A 19,253-nucleotide genomic window follows, 5' to 3' on the forward strand; every position below is an offset into this window, starting at 1 on the left:
CTTGAGTTGAGTGGACGGTCTTGGTCAGTCCCATTGTTCATTGATCTCCCCAATGCAAGGCAAGGTTAGTTTGTCGGGCATGACGTGCTTGTGCCTATCCCTTTTTCAGAAATAATAGATAGCAGCTTATCCAGTTGATCCCGTATAGGCGGAGCTTAGTACAAGTTGTACACTAAGCGTCTTCAAACCAAACAAGAAAGATAGGCTCAGCTGTTCCTACACTCTTCTTTCGAATAGAAGAATACCTGATGTTCGGAGATAGTGAAAGATAAAAAATAGAAGACTAGTTAGTAGCTATGGTATGAAATCACTCTTTCTAAGCGAGAGTAAGAAAGCAAGCCTAAGCTTTTGAATAGAATTGATGTAAGCGAAGGTTACTTGTACCTCGAGCAAAGCGAGAGGGTACGGTAGCTCTCCCGATAGGGAGAGGATGGAATTAAGTTTAAGCTTAAAATTCTTTCTTTCGCTGTCCGACCCCGGAACTCATAGTACCTATGGTCTTTGAGCGGCCCAATGCTCATTCACTTATTTTTTCAGCATTTGAACTCGTTGGCTAAGCCCTTTCAGTTTCGTACCTGACGGCAAGACACTCTATGTCCTCCGCTGATGTTCTCCCTTATCCATTGAGCTAGGCACTTCTATGAGTAGCGGGAGCGGTACTATGAATATATCAATCTACCGTGATCCCTTCGTCCACTCAATCGCCGGAAGCTGAATGAAGTGCGGGTGAATTCGTTCCCTTGACCCCCGCTACCATTTCTTCTTGTCTGAAATCGGCCGTCAACGACAGATCGGAAATGGCGACGTATATAAAGAAGGAGATGAAGGAGCTGAGCTCGTATTCCCGTCCTTACTCGTCCATTCAATTCAGCCTTCGCTTAGCTATTCGAATCCATAATGGAATGGGAATGGGTGTGGGAACTACTAGTTGTGCCCTCCCCCCTTTTCTTTCTTCTGTCAGTCGTTCCAAGTGGTCCAGGACTCGGGCTATAAGGCCTCTTTTCGATAGTAAAAAGCTTTTGAAGGCTCTCAAATCCGCCAAGAAGAAATAATATAAAATGCTATCCCACTCCGCATTATATCAAAAGGCGAAAATATAGTCCAAGAATGGACTTGCATCCGGAGATAGCACTGCTTGAAGTGATTGTTACGATATATAAATTCATTCGTGCGCAAACAGTATCCCGAAGCCTATTTTCCGCATCGAGGAGCAGGTAAAGTAAATAAAAGAATAGAGGGGCCTCTTCAAGTGAACCGGGCGTTAAGATCTTTATCTTCCTATTCTCTATCCTATGGGCATCCAACAATCCCTTCTTTCCCAAGCGATGATGATTCAATGGCTAACAAGGCATTTTCTTTCAAAGAAGCCCTGATTATATATGTATGCAACCTAGAAGGAATTAGTTCCGGAAAGAGACTGCAGGCGATACCTCCCGAACAGCTGATTCAAGTGCAAAAACCTTTTTGTCCAATTCTTCCTTGTCATGAAGAAGCAGGCAGTCCTGGGTAGTTAATCTCGTCCTCTCTTTTTTTTATTTTTTATTTATTTTTACTTTTTTTTTTATTGGATTTCTATCCATCGGGACTGACGGGGCTCGAACCCGCAGCTTCCGCCTTGACAGGGCGGTGCTCTGACCGATTGAACTACAATCCCAGGAAAATTAGGTGTACAGCCTAAAAATTCTTTTTTTTCTCATTGGATTTCATTCGAACCATTTAGTTTCGCCGTGTTGTAACAGAGACACGGATGATATACTATATATAATAATATATATATTATTATGCAGGGCTAATTCATGAATTGAATCAAATGGGCCCTTTTAACTAAGCGGTAGAGTCACGCTCTTTAAACGCCCTAAGAAATAGGCGTAAGTCATCGATTCAAATCCGGGCTTATATATTTTCCACGAAACTCCTTTCTTACTTAGTCTTCATTTTTTCAGCAGAGAATATAGATATGAAAAAAAAGGTAACCGCCTGGCTTTTTTATTAGTTTTTAAGTTGAATGTTCATTCTGATGATAAGTAGTCGATTAGGAGAACTGCTATGTCACTACAGGGTATACTCTTCCTCATTTTTCATTATTCATATTTTATGTCCTAGAACATAGATATTCTAGATACCCATTATGAATCGCCCGCCAAAGTCTTCCTACTTCTCCAATGTTCCAATCAGATCCGAAGAGAAAGAAATCAAAAGTCAGTGGACCTGAATTGAATCATGACTATATAAGCTATTCTGATATTAAGATTCGATATAGATGAAATCGTGGAAGCGGACCTTTGATTTCCTTGGACCACGTAAGAATTCGTCGTCCGATTTTTTCTTCTTGTTCCTGAATGCTTCATAGGAATCCATCGCTATTCCTTTCTTCCACCGAGAAAGGTTCATTCCGAGTCACAAGAGCTTTTTTTTGATTTTTTATTTCGTTATGGTAATGCAATGCAAGAGGTCTCAGAAATAAGGTTGTTTCTGATGATGAAAAGAGCTTTTTTTTATGTTATGGGAAATTGATGAAAACCCGATATTTAAAGGTCGGTAATGTTAGAAGACGACTGTCGGTATCTGATGGTAAGTAAGATACCTACGGTCGGTATATCTTTGAAAGCTCAGACAGAGAGAATAAACGGACTCCTCGAGGGCTACTTAAGGCACTTTAGTGCAAACCAACCAGAAGGACTGGAGCTGTTGGATGTTGCTCAGTGCTGCTATAAATTAACAACCAAAAAGCTCTGCGTCGAACTTCAGCCCCTTCGAGTTGGCCACGGGGCAACAGCCTCTGACGCCCCACACCATTGCGGCAGGAGGGGGCTAGCCCATACACCCACTGCACGAGTAGAATACTACTTAGTCAAGTAGAAGGGCCAACCTGAGAGCGCTGGGAACGGGCTGAAACTTACGATTCGAAGACCAAGTCAGAGACTACTGGACGTCTCGCAGAGCGACTCTCAACGAGGACGTTGAGACTTTTTTCGAAAAAAAAAATGTTTTTTTTGGCTTAATCCGCCTTTACTAAAGATCAAGGAGTACACTTGTATTCCGGCGGAAAGGTTTTTTTTTTCAAATCCAAGTTTGACTCTGATTAGATCCTTAGCGCAAGCGCTAAGTAAGCCCTAAAGGCCTTATGTAATGTAAAAAACCCGAGGAAAATAACGTCAAGTAGAAACGAACAAGGTCTTACGGCACGATCGCTATATCTTTTCTTTTTCTTTATCTCTCCTCTATTCTATAGAAAGAGGGGATGATACGTGGCGTGGTATACCTGATCGTTTGGTCAACGAGACGTACATAAGTCGACATAGCTCCATGTATATGTTCTTTGGAGCTAGAACCAATAAATCGAATGAAATGAAATAATGGTGAGCCTAGGGCGACGAACATGGCTCAAGGGTGTCTATACAAAGCCCTTCTCTTCTTCACTCAAAGAGGCAATGCACTCTTTGAATGGTACTTGATTCATAAAATAAAGAATGAATCTTTTGGTTAGAAGTTATACTGACTTTATAAAAGGAAATGCCACGCTCCGCGTGTCACGAGATATGGGGCGTTATAATCGAAGGGTCATACTTCTCGGCCCTATTACGGTAAGGCCAATGCACTAGCCAGCCGGTGTGGTGGCGAACACGCTGTGCTGTAAGCTGTTCACCTTGTATACGGAGGAGATATAGAAAGTGTGCCGTGCGTGATTCATAAGGTTCTATAGTAGCACCAGTATATTATTTTTTTTTTCACTTAGCCCGCCTCTCCCATGACTTTCCGGACCAACCAACCCGGATCTGCCCTCGAAAGTCTCTCCGCATTTTGGGAGCAGAGCATGCAAAATCGAGCAATGAATCTTAGAAAAATTTCATTTTGAACGGCACGACTCTTTCGATTTTTTCGCTGGCATTTGAGTTGTCTCCCCTCCTTTTTCAATCGACACACTCGACGCAGATAGCTCCGGTGGCCCCGGCTTCCGCCTCTATCAGGCGGCGACAGCCCCCACCTCCACAGCCACAGCATGGAGGAGCAGCTCCTTAATCCGCATTACAACAAAAAAAAAATTTTCTCCAGATCGATATATGATGCTAAACCGAGACCGAGATAGAGAGAGAGGGCTGCCTGCCCGCTTGGCTTTTCGAGACAAAAGCACTCATAGGAATGGTGCTAATTCCTATGTTCCTTCTAGTCGTTTCTCGTTTGGTTTCGGGAGCCTCCCCCTCCCCGTCCCTTACTCGTCTTTTGAATGAAAGCCGTCATCCTGGATTTTTTTTTCGGGCTACATAAATTATTAGAAAAATTTCCTCGGGTCTCTATAAATCTATAAAAATGAAAAGCCCGGGTAGAAGCACAAACAAAAGGAGAGAGGAAAAGTAGAAAAAGGGGGGGGGAGGAGACTAGCCTCAAGACTTCCCACTGGACGAGAGGTGCACCTAACCCACCTACCCACTCACTCATCCATCACGGTGTTCAGCTGACTTGCTTGCACTGAGAGACCCCTATTGTATTGGAATTAGGCGCCCATCTTTTTTTTTTTACTGTTGTCAACTAATCTCTTCAATGTTCGATTATACTCTATGTTAGAACATTTCTGTGAATGCTATTCTGATCTAAGTGGTCCTATTCTGTGTCCCGTGCTAGGAAGCATTATTCCTCTTTTCATTCCAAATTCAAGAATACGACCGATACGATTGATTGGTCTGTGTGCCTCTCTTATTACTTTTTTGTATTCCCCTGTTCCTCGGATACAATTCGATCCTTCTACGGCCAAATCTCAATTTGTGGAAAGCCTTCGATGGCTTCCTTATGAAAACATCAATTTTTATTTGGGTATAGACGGTATCTCTTTATTCTTCGTGATATTGACCACATTTCTGATCCCTATTTGCATTTTAGTGGGTTGGTCTGGTATGAGAAGTTATGGGAAAGAGTATATTACAGCATCTCTAATTCGTGAATTTCTAATGATCGCCGTGTTCCGCATGCTGGATCTTCTACTATTCTATGTTCTTCCCGAAAGCGTGCTAATCCCTATGTTGTGCGGAGCTGAGCATCTTATATTCGCTGGGATAAAGCTTTTCCTCTGCAGGGGCCTTGTGCAGTAAACCCCCTACGGGCGGTCGTCCGTCGTCGTAAAGTAGTCCCCGCGAAGCTTTCGGGAAGAGGGGTAGTCTTGTGCGTAAGCATAGCATTTCTGGTCGAACCCGCCCAACCCAACTAAGACGAACCGAACCTGACAGACACATCTTTTTCCTTTTGTTTGGGATGGTACTCCGAGTAGTGGGTACCTCGTAGGACCTCGACCCGCCTACTCGGGTCTTGTATGGATATGCAGGAAGGGGTGCTCCTAGGTGTGTGTAGGGGTTGTGTTTGTTCGCGAGAATGGATTCCTCGTCAAGTCTGTTTGGGGGGTGTGGACACACTTGCGCGAATTCGGGTAACGGCTACAAGGGAGAAATCGAAAGGAAACTGTACCCAACCAGGGATGGACGTAAACTCGTAAGCTACCGAGGGTAGGGATAATCGTCCAGGTCTTATTGTGAAACAAAAAAGCCGCCCCGCCACAGCAGGCGGGTTGGTTCCTCTGTCGTCGCCGGGGAGCTCTTGGTGAGGAGACCAACGGATAAGTTGCTAAAACAAAAGGGAGGGGAGGATCGACCCGTTCAGTATAATTCCGAAGAAAGACTGTTGGCAGCAGGTGGAGACATTTCTTTGGCCCCCGGAAATGCGGGCAGGGTTAAGCTCGGTAGAGGGTTCGAGAATAGGGTAGGGTCCTTTCTTTAAGATTCAGATAAGAAAAGAGTTCCAAACCTTTATGCATGCACCTTCGTACAAGTGCTGCATACAAGTTCCGGCCAGGATAATTGGGAAACAAAAACCAATTGGAACCGCTCACATCACAGTAGTAGTAGCGTAAAGCCGTAAGTCGGGGGGCGGCCATAACATAAGGCTATTACTTTCACATCTCTCTCTCTATATATCTACAGATATATAGAGAGAGAGAGATCCGCTGCGTGAGCAACCCGACTGTGCGTTACATGTGCTCTACAGGCCGCACTCCATCTTTCTTCCCAACGAGCCCTTTTTTTTATTTTGAAGACGGGCGGTTCGAAAGGCATGGTTTTCAGTATGTCTCCAGATAGGGCCCCCCACTAGTCCGGCTAGCTAGTGAGCGGTTCTTTCGGGCGAGAAGCGGGCCGGGCCCGTAGGGCGGGCATCTCCCGCAACGCAAGCTGCATTGTTCGCCACCACCCGAGAAGCAAAAGATTCGAGAGTCCAGGCTGAAAATACATGCATAGATAGTGGTCTAATGACAAGGGCCGACGACGGAAGCTCGGGACGGAGCCGTATGATGCGGAAGTCTCACGTACGGTTCCCTGAGAAGGGAGTGGCTACCTACTGGAGCTTCGACCAACCACCACCGGTCAATTCCGCTTTGGGGCCACCCCTTACTCTACCATTATTATAGGGGTATGGGGTTCGAGACAAAGAAAGATCAAGGCAGCATATCAGTTTTTCCTTTATACTTTACTTGGATCTGTTTTTATGCTATTAGCTATTCTGTTGATTCTTCTCCAAACAGGGACCACCGATTTACAAATATCATTAACCACAGAATTTAGTGAGCGGCGCCAAATCTTTCTATGGATTGCTTCTTTCGCCTCTTTCGCCGTCAAAGTGCCTATGGTACCAGTTCATATTTGGTTACCCGAAGCTCATGTAGAGGCACCTACGGCAGGATCCGTCATCTTGGCAGGAATTCCTTCAAAATTGGGAACCCACGGGTTTTTAAGATTTTCAATACCCATGTTTCCCGAAGCGACACTTTGTTCCACTCCTTTCATTTATACTCCAAGCGCGATTGCTATAATATATACTTCCTTGACCACTTCAAGACAGATCGATCTTAAGAAGATCATTGCTTACTCCTCAGTAGCCCATATGAATCTGGTGACTATTGGTATGTTTAGTCGGGCGGCGGCCGTTAGGTCACCTATTTTTAGTTATGGACACACAAGGCCAAAACATGTGTGCCGGGCGTGCGACCCATCCACCTACTAGCAATGGGGGAGAAAACATAGCATGTCGCAACAAAAGCTTGATTCAAGGCGTCAGCAAAACATTGCCGTCTGTTCCAAAAACAAAAGCCCCTTATCGCCCCGGGACGGGAGTGGGCCCTACGCGCAGGCAACAGCAGCACCGGCTCTACGAAGTCTGAATCGAATCTTTCTGTTGGCTTTCCCAATTCATTCGTGAATAAGAATTCAAGGGCTAGAAGCTAGAGCTTCTAGCTGCTTCGCCTGCTTCTTATTATGGTGGCTATGTTGGCGTGGCGGAAATGAACGAAAAGCGAGATGAACGTGCTATTTTCAAATCGATTGATAGATAGCCTGATCCGTTCTGATAGATCGAAAGAGTAGGAATGATAGAGAGGGAATCCATCAATAATAAGGGGAAATCTCCTATTTCTATCTATTGATAAGACAACTATCTATTCTTGATCCATCAGAAAGAAATCGATATGTATCTGATTGATGGAGTCTACATCGTACGTAGAGCGCCCAAGTTTAGGCCAGCTCAGTTCTCTTATCCATCGGTCCAATGCACTGGGCTCATCTCATGGATGGAGGGAAAATAAAAAAAAATGTAGTTGTGTTGTTGTTGTTCGCCGCCTCGACGCATTCCCTTCTCTCCCCGGCATCGTCCCACACAGAAAGAAAGAGCGCAGAGCCCCGGCCCGACCTGTAGGTCCGCTAACGTAAAGCGAGGAGTTGAGCCTGAACTGGCGAACCGAAGTCACTTTCGGAACCATACTTCCTACAGCTAACACGTGTCCAGTCCAGCGGGAACGCGCAGCGCAAACGGGCGTAAGCTGCTATACCGAATCCCCCGCTGGCCATCGGGGACCGAGTGGTAAGGCCATGATCCGCAGGGGAACGGATCACTCATTCTTCCATTGGGGACAGGTGCACGAACGACAACTCCAAACGTCACACATCCGTCGCCTACCTACCGTTTAGGTGGCACCAGCGAGATCCAGCTAAGGTAAGGCGACACTTCGTGTCGCGGCTGCTCCACTCCGCCGCGGTCTCATGAACTGAACTTCGTTGCCTTCCCGCGCGCGAAGCGAATGGGCGCTGTGCTGTGGGTCAGTTTCGGGGCGGGGGGCGAAGAGAGACCATAAGAATGATTCATTTTGATCGACGAGCGCCCCAAAACTAAGAATCAATGGAATGTCTGTCTATCCATGAACTTCTATTCTATCTGTATATCAAGGGGATCTCTCTATACATATAAAATAGTTTTATGGCACGATATGATCGCCTAGCCGTAGCCGCATATCCGCTGCGCTCAATATGCGGGATTTCAGTTGGATCAGATCTTTCGCTTTGACGGAAGCTTTTGGACCTAGCGAAAAGGACTTTAAGCCTTCGCGCAAGCAAGCGCGAGAGAAGCAAGCAAAGTAGAAGCTTTGCCAGAAGCAAGACGAGGAAGCAGAGCTGTCGTATAAGCGGTAGCTTCCCCCGACCTACTTTGATTCAAAAGAAAGGCGAAGGGTTTGGCAACAAGCAAACGGCTTTCAAACAAAGTAGCAAGGCTTCCCTTAACCACTTAAGTTAAGTACCAAAGGCTGCTTTCTTTCGGTTGGTTTCATAAATAAGGGGGCTGTTCACTACAAGCTATCAGCGCTGTCTTAGATTGAACGGCAATAAGATAAGTCGACGTTCAATCTCTAAGGCGGGTTTCCGCTGAGAACGGAATAGTTTTCGTGTCAAAAGGTGAACAACGCCCTAGCTTCTAGAGTTCGCTGCTTTTCCCAGGCCGGAGAAGGGCTTATACTGCTCGCCTTTGTTTGATATGTTCATTCAGTACCAATACAAAAAAGAACTACACCAAAGTGGAAAGGCCCCCATAGAAGCTAGAAGTAGCCTCTAGTAGTCTAGTAGTCGGCCTAACCAAAGCGTCACGACAACAGAAAATGACCCTTATGAATGGAATCTTAAGTAGGGGGCTTAGCCCGCCCGCCTACCAATCAAAGAGGCTGAGAGTAAGCGTAAGCTCACCCGTAAGCTCTTCGAGCTTCCCTTCATTCGCTTCGCGGGAGCCGCACAACACATAGCTGGAAGTCAGAGGGCCCATACTACCTGCCTAACCCCTCGCTCCGAGGGACCGTAGATCGGAAAACGCCTTATAAATAAACCACCCCATTCATCTAAAAGAGAGGGGAAGGGGCCTATGTATTTGCATGACTCCTACGGATTTTACCCTATCTACACCCGGAGCCAATCCCCTATCGGTCCTGCCACCACGCCGCAGAACGGGAGCTCGTGTGGAACCTTTTATTTCTGGCGTAACAGCGGCGGAACGTAACAAAATCTTACGGGTCGCGTAACATAAGGGCCGGAGGTACGGTAAACTCGGCCAAAATATGACACCCGAAGGGCCCGGCGTGGACGCGAGCTTCTATAAGAGAATGAGAAGCTCTCAACACAAGAAAACGCGAACCGCGCGGAGCCCCCCCGAGTTCGTTTTCTGCCGCCACTGGCCGGCCGCTGGGGAGACACAGCCCGGCCCCCTCCCGGGAAACGGGGGTGGGGGTCCAACAAGCACTTGCTGCAGAGGGGGCCCACAAGCACCCGGCCCGCCCCTTCTTCTTCAGTAAAGCCGACCTCTTTTTCGCCAGTGCTGACGCAGTGCGCACGTAGATAAGGAAAGCAAAATCCCAGCGGTCGGGGGGAGGGGAAAGGCTTGGGCTGGGCCTACCTATCCCGAGAGGACCTCATAAAGGAACGAGAGCTGTTGAGAGGTTCCATATTGCCGAGCCGAAGGTCTTCTGTACGTGATCGTAGTATGTCACGTCGTCTCGTCCCCGCTGCATTGAAGAGTACCTATGCACTATTTCCGGTTCACTGATAAGGAAGATAGAGTTGGGGTGGGGGTCTACGATGTGATACTCAAGTATGACCCGGGGAGATACATGCTAACTATGGGTAGAAAGCAGGAACCCTTATGTAAATAATTTCGGGGGGTTACAGATCTCTTATACTACCATCGATCGACAGAGCGGAACGACCAGAAAAAAAAAAGTGAAGTTAGAAAGCCGTATGATAGGCGGTAACTATCTTGTACGGTTCGGGGGGTAATCGGCGTACTCCGATCAGTGGGGGGGGGGGAATCTTTGGCTCTATCGAACATACAGGGAATTGGAGGTAGCATTCCACCGATGTTAAGTCATGGACTGGTTCCTTCAGCCCTTTTTCTATGTGTTGGTGTTCTATATGACCGACATAAGACTCGACTTGTTAGATATTACGGAGGTTTAGTGAGCACCATGCCGAATCTCTCTACCATTTCCTTCTCTTCCACTTTGGCCAATATGAGTTCACCTGGTACTAGCAGCTTTATCGGGGAATTTCCCATCTCAGTAGGAGCTTTCCAAAGAAATAGCTTAGTAGCCACATTAGCAGCGCTTGGGATGATTTTAGGCGCGGCGTATTCCCTTTGGCTATATAATCGTGTGGTTTCTGGAAATTTAAAACCCGATTTCCTCCATAAATTCTCCGATCCAAATGGCAGAGAAGTTTCCATATTTTTACCTTTTATTGTTGGAGGGGCGACCGTCCGTTGAACTACCAAAGAAAAAAGGGTAAACCAATGTGATCATGACATTGTAGGTGCTTGCGATGGGGCTGATGCGACTTCCCTCAGTTGGTTTGGGTGGCATAGCCCGTTGCAGAAGTCCCCCCTTTTTTGATCCATTTCTTTAGTCTTTAGGGAGCCAAAGCTTTACTTTACTAAGAAAATAAGGCTCGCGCAGGGGCGCTCACGTTTTTTGGCTGAGCCGTATCTTGCTGGGTGGGACCGAGAGCAAGAAAGGACGGGGGGCAACCATGCATGGTACTTCTCGACCGTGTCTCCGAGGGACAGTTGAACGAGCGACTCATGAATGCTGCCGGGTTGGACGAGCCAATAACTCGAACGCGTTCGGTCTGTTTTTTGAGCAAGAATCACAGCGTTACCTTACCTTCACCATGATACGGACTCCAAGTTCTTATGGCAGAGCGCGAGGAGATTTATCATCAATATGATGATGGGAATGGAAACCAGAAGCACGACCGGGGTCTTCGTGGTCCAAGATAATAAAACCATCAGTAACAGTAACGTAAGCATGAGACTTTTTGGTAGTACCGGTGAACCAGATGGCCGCGGCGATGGAATCTGGGACGGAGGACTCGTAGTATCTCTCTAGATCTGGCAAAAGCGAAAGACCCCCTAACGTAATTCGAATGGGGGCTGACCTGACCGCTGAGCCCACTCTGGCCTCGCAGGGCGGGCCCCTGTGGTTTCGAGCTGGAGCTGCCATAGCTTATGGCTAGAGCAATGGGAGGGGGCCCCGGCAGAGAGAACAGTAAGGATAACGAGCGCTCCGCCCGCTTGGCGGGCGGCAGGAGCAGCGGGCAAGTGCTTGGTAGGCCAACAGCCCAGTGAACCGGGCGGTGCACTCGACGAAAGGGGGGTACACTGAGCAAGTACGAGAAATTGGCCCCGCTCCGCTTTATTAAAAGCAAGGACCACTACGGGAGGTCAAACCAAGGACCTATGGAAGTCGGGGCTCGTCCCCGGTCAATATTGGATCAAACAATAGAGGGCCGTAGCACTGACCTCTTTTTTTTGATTTTTTCAATACAATAGGGGAAAAGATCGTACAGTTCCCTACCGAGACAACAGACACTCTCAAAGGATCCTCCGTGCGCTGGGCATACCTCTTCTGTGCGTCTTTCTCGTGGCGGGAACAGAACAACAGGGAAAGACCCGGCCGACCTGCCCTCAACAATAAAGCTCGAGGGCTTGAGACGCGTTTGCGCCCTACTCGTCTAGGGCCCTTGCTTCTTCGGTCGAGATACTGCGTAACCTCTCACTTCGTTCGAGATCTCCGGGCCTCTCGATCTTATTCGTAGTTGGGAAGGGAGAAGGAGTCTAAATCAATGGACATTAATGAACCATCATTGATGGACGTTGCACATGACACGATCAATTCAACTCAAGGTCCGGCGCTAATAGAAGTTGCTGACTCTCCTAGTAGCGAAGGAAAAAGGCAGGGCTTTTTTTGTAGTAATAGTGGGCGGGTCTCATGAGATCTATGCCGGCCGTCGGAATCAAATGGAAGGGGTCGAAGGACCATTCGATTCATTAAGGGGCATAGATCTAGGCCTATTTGTTTGGTCAATCACCAAAGGCGGGGGGGAACCACTATGGGCGAGACCCCCCGGCCTCGATTCTTTTGCATAGTCCGGGGGCCGGCCGCAGCAGAGCAGCGGGGCATAGCGGCGCCCTCGCCTGGCGCCATTCCCGGATCTAGCAGCAGACGGGCGGGCCGGGCCTGAATTCAGACCAGACCAGACTTTTCTTTATTTGAGCTGCTCCCACGCACGCAGACCGGAAGATCTCAGTTGTCCTGGACTGGACAAGTACGTAGAGATCTTCCTTGCCCGGAATGCGAGGAATGAGACCGCACTGACTCAACCAATAAATAAGAAATTCTATCTTCACTCTCCGGAAGAACGATCTCATTAATATGAGATTCAATTCCTACTTTCACTATAGACCAAAAGCGATTCTTGAATACCTACAGTGCGCATCCTCTTCTCGTAGAGAAAAGAAAGGAAAGGACAGACCGGGTTGCTTGCTTCCTTGATTGCTTGACCGGACTGACTGAGAGCAGGGAAGACAGGGGATAGAGTCTTGTCTTCCTTATACGATTCCTTGAACTCTGAAAGCACTCTACTAAGTTTCAACGAATCCTGTGCAATTCCATTTTTTAGCTCGATCGGTAATGTGTTTTATGAGGGGAGTGGGTCGGCCATGGAAAGCATTCTGGTTGATTCTTCAGTGAGGCATTAACGAATCTCACATTGATTGAAGTGTTTGATCTTCCCCGGTCAGTCAAAAGATGAGGAGTAAGTTTCTCGGGGAGAGGCAGGTGGTAGAGGCGCTGAACTACATTACATGGATGGCGGGAGGAAACAAATGTCTGAAGCGGGCCGGGTTGGTTGAGATTCCCACATTTGATCCTACTTTCAAAGGCGGACCCAGGGAGGAAGTTCTATAACTATGCCATCCTTGGGGATGACATAGTTATAGCTGACTCACAGATTGCCAAAGCCTATCAACTCCTTTTGGAAGAGATAGGTGTCACCATTTCCCTACCTAAGAGTTTAATCTCTCATAAGGGATGTTGTGAGTTTGCGAAGAGATTCCGTGTTCGGGACGGGAGAATTGATGTCTCTCCTATCTCGATGCGGGCCCTCCTCGTAGCTCACCACCCTTATGGACTGATGTCGATATATCAAAAAAAAATAGAAATTCAATCGATTGTCGACACCGGGTAGGTGGCGTGGGTTTTAATACCCTTGCCAGGTGGCCCTCTTCTACGAATGAGGAGAATTTTGGCGTTGTATGACCACTCCCGACTGCCTGTTACTTGGTGGTTGGGACGAGGCATGCCTATATCTAATTCCTTGATCGGCTTGATGATAACCCGGTTAAGAGATTGGATGAAGGACTTGAAAGTACCCGGTAGTGAGTATTTCACTCACTCCGAGAATTTCGAGTTCTTAGAATGGACGTGCCTCCGGTCATGGATGAGTCAGTGGTTGCTGTATGTAAAATTTTATTACAGCACCCTACCTCAGCAATCAATAACACTCCTCTCCCAGCAAGAAAAGGGATGCGCGAAGCTAAGGCGCACCGGCTTTCGCGCTAGCTCAGTCCGTTGCTTCTTCGCTCGAGCGTCAGCTCGAGGGCTTGAGACGCGTTTGCGCCCTACTCGTCTAGGGCCCTTGCTTCTTCGGGAGAGCTACATAGTAACCTCTCGCAAAGCTCGAGCATCTTCGCTCCTGCGCGAGGGGCATCTTTGTCTGAAAATGGTGAGATCATTAGTGAAAGAAGGACCAACGACGATCCTATCCTAAAGGAGGAGCAGGAGTAGGAGCTAAAATTCGGACGGAATCGCGAGATAGACAATGAGAAAAAGCCAAGAGGGGAGAGCACTTAGACAATTCACTTTGAGTACAGGGAAGTCTGCTGGTAGGAATTCTTCAGGGCGTATTACGGTTTTTCACCGAGGGGGTGGATCGAAGCGATTGCAGCGAAGAATTGATCTGAAACGAAGCACTTCGCTTATCTCTTTTCTTTTGTTAATAGCTCTATTCTCTTTTTTTCATTTTTTGTGGGGAAAAATACCACTTCTTTGGTGTTCTTCTGTTCTTCTCGAGTGGGCCCTTTTCGCCATGGGTGACCTTTCTCTTTCTGTCGGAGGGGATGGAAGTGGTCCGAGCTCTTCGACACGACCGCCTTTTGACCTCAACATGCCGCCAGAAGAGGAGGAGCCTGCCCGATCCTTCGATCTAAACAGGCCAGGTGATGAGCCTGGGCCTTCACCCGAGGAGGAGCTCCTTTATCTTAAAGAAGAAAAACTGCGCCTAAAACAGGCGTTTCAGCAAGCAATCCAAGACTTTGAACGACTCCGCGAGGCGATTGACCAGTCACAAGAAAGCAATCCTCAAAGCGCTTCAGCCCTGGGGGAGAAACTTAGCGGACTAGGCCAAAAGTTCAAAGATTTGGAACGAATGCAAGAACGTTTGTGTCAGTTGGAGAGTGACTGTTATAAAACAGTTAGAGACAGCCGGAACTAAAAAATAGATATAAAGGGTATCAAAACGTCAAAAAATGGGACCTTTTTCTGACCAATTTAACTCATTTTTGGGCGGATATAGAAAAAAAATCTCAAAACAGGGATTTTGACTAAAGGTACCGTGATACTTTCTGTTTTGTCGAGCACGAGATTGGGCCCCTTCTCAAAGATTTGATGGAATGGCCCAGCCCACCCAAGAGCGCTTATGTCATATGGGAAACTCATGGCTGGTGGAAACAATCCTTATGGTTTTGATATCCGGTAGGAATAAAAAGAATCAAAGTCCAGGTTGGTTGGTGAGCCTAGTGATAGGAGACTATCTAGCTTGGTTCGGAGAGCACTTGTTGGGTTAAAGATTTTTTTGTTGCTAAATGTTACGGCCTAAATGCTGAACTATTGACCCTACTTGTTCGGATGGGTGTTCACCCCAAAGTGTTCCCGGACCGCATGCATACATCCGTAAGTAACTTAGTGCAACATGGCAAATTTCATCTTTGAGGAATCAGCAAAGAAAAGAAAAACGGGTCAACATCTTAATGTGTATTTTTGAGAGATTGTCCTCGGGCGGAGGAGTGTCCACATGAGTTCGTTGAGGTGTCTACATAGGAATAAAAACAAACCTCTTTTATATTCTGTCGAGAGTTCGGATTGCTCCACCTAAGTAGAACGAAAAGGAGGGAGCCGGAGGCTTCAAAGGGGGAGCATGCCCAATCCCCCGAGGATAAGCAGCCTTCTAAGGTCCTATAGCGGGCAACAGAACGAAATCTCTTTTTCTATTCCCAAAGGATGCTTACAGGTCTAGTCTAATAGGCAGTTGCAGGTCATTACTTCAGCGTCACAATCTCATTTGACTCAATCCCTGGTTTCCTCTGCTCTAAAGTCTAGTCCCTTATCTTCAAAATCACTGATCCGGGAGGATGCTTTTGCAGGTTCTCCTTGTGTACAAAATCCCCGCCTGCCTCATTTATGGTAGGCCTGGAAGAAGAAAGCAAAGCTAGGATCGAAGGAGAAGGGGAGATCTCTGCTCTTATCGGTAATTAGGTATGCCTCTAGAGATCTGAATGAAGGAAAGTAATAGCTAGAAAAAACAGGCTATTCCATCTAAGGCATAAGATGAACCGAGGAATCCAACCAAATATGAATGAATAGGCATGTGGGAACAGCATTGCTTGCATTGATTCAATTGATTTGAAGCGGCGGTTATACTATACATACAGTGTTTTTTCACAAACATGGGGTTTTTACCGAATTGTTCACAAGCCCGTCAGAAGCAACCTCAGCAGAAAGCCACTCTTCCAGAGTCTCGTCCATCGTCTGCTTAGGCTACTATTTAATTGCCTTTAGATCTTCCTGTGAGTTAGGGCGAATACTAGATTATTCTTACTCTATTCCGGCTTTGAAAGGCCTAAGGCCAACTGCCATATAAATAGTAATGAAATATCTGGAAGGACGTGTCACTATCAATATCCGTCTTTATTCCTGACTGCCTTTCGTAGTAAGACTCAATCTCCATACTTATCTAAGTAAGGGCCACCTGCTAGCAAGTTTACCTGTGGGGCTTGTATTCAAAGTAGTACTTCTAACTTGCTTCTCAAGCTCGTCATTCTTCTATTTCCTCTATTATTTCCTCTATAGGAGTTCCGTGCCCAAGGGTTGTTATTTGTTCTTTTGAGTTAAGGTTGGATCCCAATTGGGTTAAGGTAATAGATTCACCAGGTTTTGGATGATCCGAGGCTGGAAGGCCTCAAGATGACAGACTTCTTTCTCGCTTTCTTTCTAGTTCTCTTTGGCGGGATATGCCCTCTTTGAAGGCCCTTTCTTCTACTTCTAAGGATCTCTCTGCTGCAGGACTGGAGAGTAACTAAGTCAATCAGACTTTCGAACTTCTTTCAGACTGACAGGCCATTTGATCCCACTGATGCTAATTCTACGGCTGCAATTTAGTCAAAGAGGGCCATTTCCTCAGAAGTAGTTGATTACCTTTCCTCCGCTGCTGGAAGTGCTTTAGATCGAGGAATGTTATCCTTCACTACTTGTAGTAGATTGTATTAGAAGAGAAAGAGTTCCCTCGGGCTGCTCTGTCTCAGGTCTGCCTTCGTAACTCAGTAAGTTCCCAGAGAAAAGGATCTTCTTATCTTCTACTGCTTTTCCCACCTTTTCTGATGAAGCTGGGGCTTGAAGAAAGAAAGAAAGCTATCCATATGAGATTGACGCTTAGGCTGACCTTGAAGAGAGGGGATTTTGAAGAGAATCCCAGGCTTTGGGAATAGATTCCCCGGATAAAGAAAAACCTCGGGCGCCCAAAGACGTATTGATATTGAGGTCCTGACCTTCCTATAACTATTGTCTTACCATCCCGTGCTTAGACAGATATGGTAGGCAACTAGGCCCTAAGACCTCTTAAGAAAATCCCAATCCCTATGGGCACTTCACTACGAGATTGGAGTAGACTTAGCGCTGTCTGTCAATTTCCCGTCCAGCAACAGATCTTATAGGCAACAGGAAGTCTAAACCCCAGGATTATCATCCAACACGCCATTCCTACCTGATACAGAGAAGGCGTAAGTCTGACTGATGAAATGCCATATTCCTTGGAATCTCTTCCATATTCTGTATCTGTCACCGCCCCTATTCTCTCTAGCCCGGTGGGATAAGGACGTAGTTGAGTTAGTTGATACAATCCAGTCCTTGGAATGAGTTGACAGAGAAGAATGAGCAGAAAGCACCTAAGGGAGAAGCAGGAGCTAGTACGCAATAGTTAGTCGTCCTTCCGCATTGGCAGTAAGTTAGTCGCGTAGTTAGTATGAGAACTAGGCTTAGACGTAGTCAACCGGGGAGCTCGTAGACAAAGAGTTGCCCACAAAGACCAACTCCAAACTCATCAATAACCCTAGGGCAAAAGCCTTATAATCTATTTCAAGACCCGGTTCATCTAATCCTATGCCCTCTGGGCTCATATCCCCTTAAGCCTGGGAAGTTCGTTAGAAAAGAATGGCCAGTCAGTTTGAAAGCAAGGTATTCCATTCCTAGTCAGCTCTGATTACCATCCGGAGGTCCGCTATTCCTTAACCCAACCAGGGATCAAACCCTAACAACAAATTACTAAGAGGCCCGGATCGGGAGTTCGATATAGACGTATTAGCACTCACTCTTAAAGCCCTGCTTTACAGCAAACTCTTGATATTTAGACTTAGGCGCCTTTACTTGAGAGATTCCTCCAATCCCGTCCGCCTAAAGGAATACGAAAGGATTGGCATAAAGGCCAGGAAGTTAGAAAGCAGCAAGTAATCTTTCTATTTTGACACCGCCAGAGATGAGATTGATAAGCCGTAAATCAGTTCGAAAGCGGTCTTAGTGGGAAAGCAAGAAGTCATATTTAGAGTGACACGTCCTTCCTTAGAATTAGCAGGAAATAAGGTTTAGTTACTTTCCCGTCCTTGGAAGAAATGCCATATAAATAAGGTAAGAAGATCCCTTAGCTTCTAACTGATCTCTAGGCTCTTCAAACCTCTCTAGCTCCGGGGGAACTTAGTGAGGAAAGTCCATGGGAACTTTACTACTGCTAAGAACAATTGCTTTTCTTCCCAGATCGGGATTCCTATAATCCGTATGAAAATAAGGCTCAGGACAGCGATGAGGATTAGTGGGCAATTGCCTTATTCCATTTTATAAAGGAGGAGATGCGAGGAATAGCTCATTAGATCCATGCCACTTCGAACTCCAAGTCTTAAGCAGAATAAGAGGAAGAACGAAGCTTTCCACTTATTAATTTATTCGGAGGTCGGGAGAGCAGCTACTTTTTGACTTTCAACCTACGACCGAAGTCAAGGACTTGACTGGACAGACTGATTGAGAGACAGACCAGGCAGGCTACTTTCTATAAAGAAGAGACCTTTTTTATTTCCGGATAGGCCCACAGGATAGAAAAGTAGATCGTTCAACTCTAGCTTCTGTTTTCAGGTCCCACATTGAATCTCAAATTGATCTTTGCTACATGCTGCTTAAGACATCGAATTCGAAGAAATAGAGAGTGAGCAGCTGACTTGCAACCTAGGACCTAGGGGCAGGAAAGATGATATTACCCCAAGACTGACTTTCACTATGCATTCATTCGTGCACTATCTAAGATCCGATTCTCTAGTAACCTATTCTTTCTTTAATATTGATTCATCTTCCCATCCTATTCTTTCTATCTCCGTAGTCAGTCTGGCTGCATACTCCTTCTGGATGAGTTCTGTGGCAAGCTGACGGATTCTGCTACTTCTTCTCTTCCGAAAGAACTTATTCTTCTAAGAGCGGATATTTCAAAGAGAGCACCGGATCTTGCATGAATGTGCACATTCGATTTGTTCACATCTTGAATATGACCCTTTGCCATAGACCAATTGCCAGAGATTGGCTAGCATGAGGACAGATAGGCTAAAGAGAGGTTAGCCCTAGCTAGTGTTAGAGAGCTTGCTGGATGAGAGCTGACTAGACTGAGTTCCACTTCCATACTCCAGTTTACAGAGGGCTAATGGCTGGCTTGTTGGTTTAGTATAAAACTATAAAGGCATAAAATCTCTTATTTTCTATATTT

General features: G+C 46.5%; 1 protein-coding gene and 1 non-coding gene across 2 annotated transcripts in view; one reads left to right on the plus strand and one right to left on the minus strand.

The window, feature by feature from the left end:
* LOC114757215 (uncharacterized) overlaps nucleotides 1-15,073 on the plus strand; it is a 68,023-nt gene extending 52,950 nt beyond the window's left edge. The window contains exon 2 of the mRNA XM_028946218.1: nucleotides 13,955-15,073. Within this exon, the coding sequence (XP_028802051.1) occupies nucleotides 14,004-14,675 (672 nt within the window). The 5' untranslated portion in view covers nucleotides 13,955-14,003 and the 3' untranslated portion in view covers nucleotides 14,676-15,073. The remainder of the gene's footprint in view (nucleotides 1-13,954) is intronic.
* Nucleotides 1,581-1,654, minus strand: TRNAD-GUC (transfer RNA aspartic acid (anticodon GUC)). Its single transcript has one exon. It is a non-coding gene; the product is annotated as a tRNA-Asp (tRNA).
* Nucleotides 15,074-19,253: the final 4,180 nt, after the last annotated feature.

Source organism: Neltuma alba, unplaced genomic scaffold, assembly GCF_004799145.2.
Source record: "Neltuma alba isolate B1F8T4 unplaced genomic scaffold, ASM479914v2 tig00010580_pilon, whole genome shotgun sequence".
NCBI lineage: Eukaryota > Viridiplantae > Streptophyta > Magnoliopsida > Fabales > Fabaceae > Neltuma > Neltuma alba.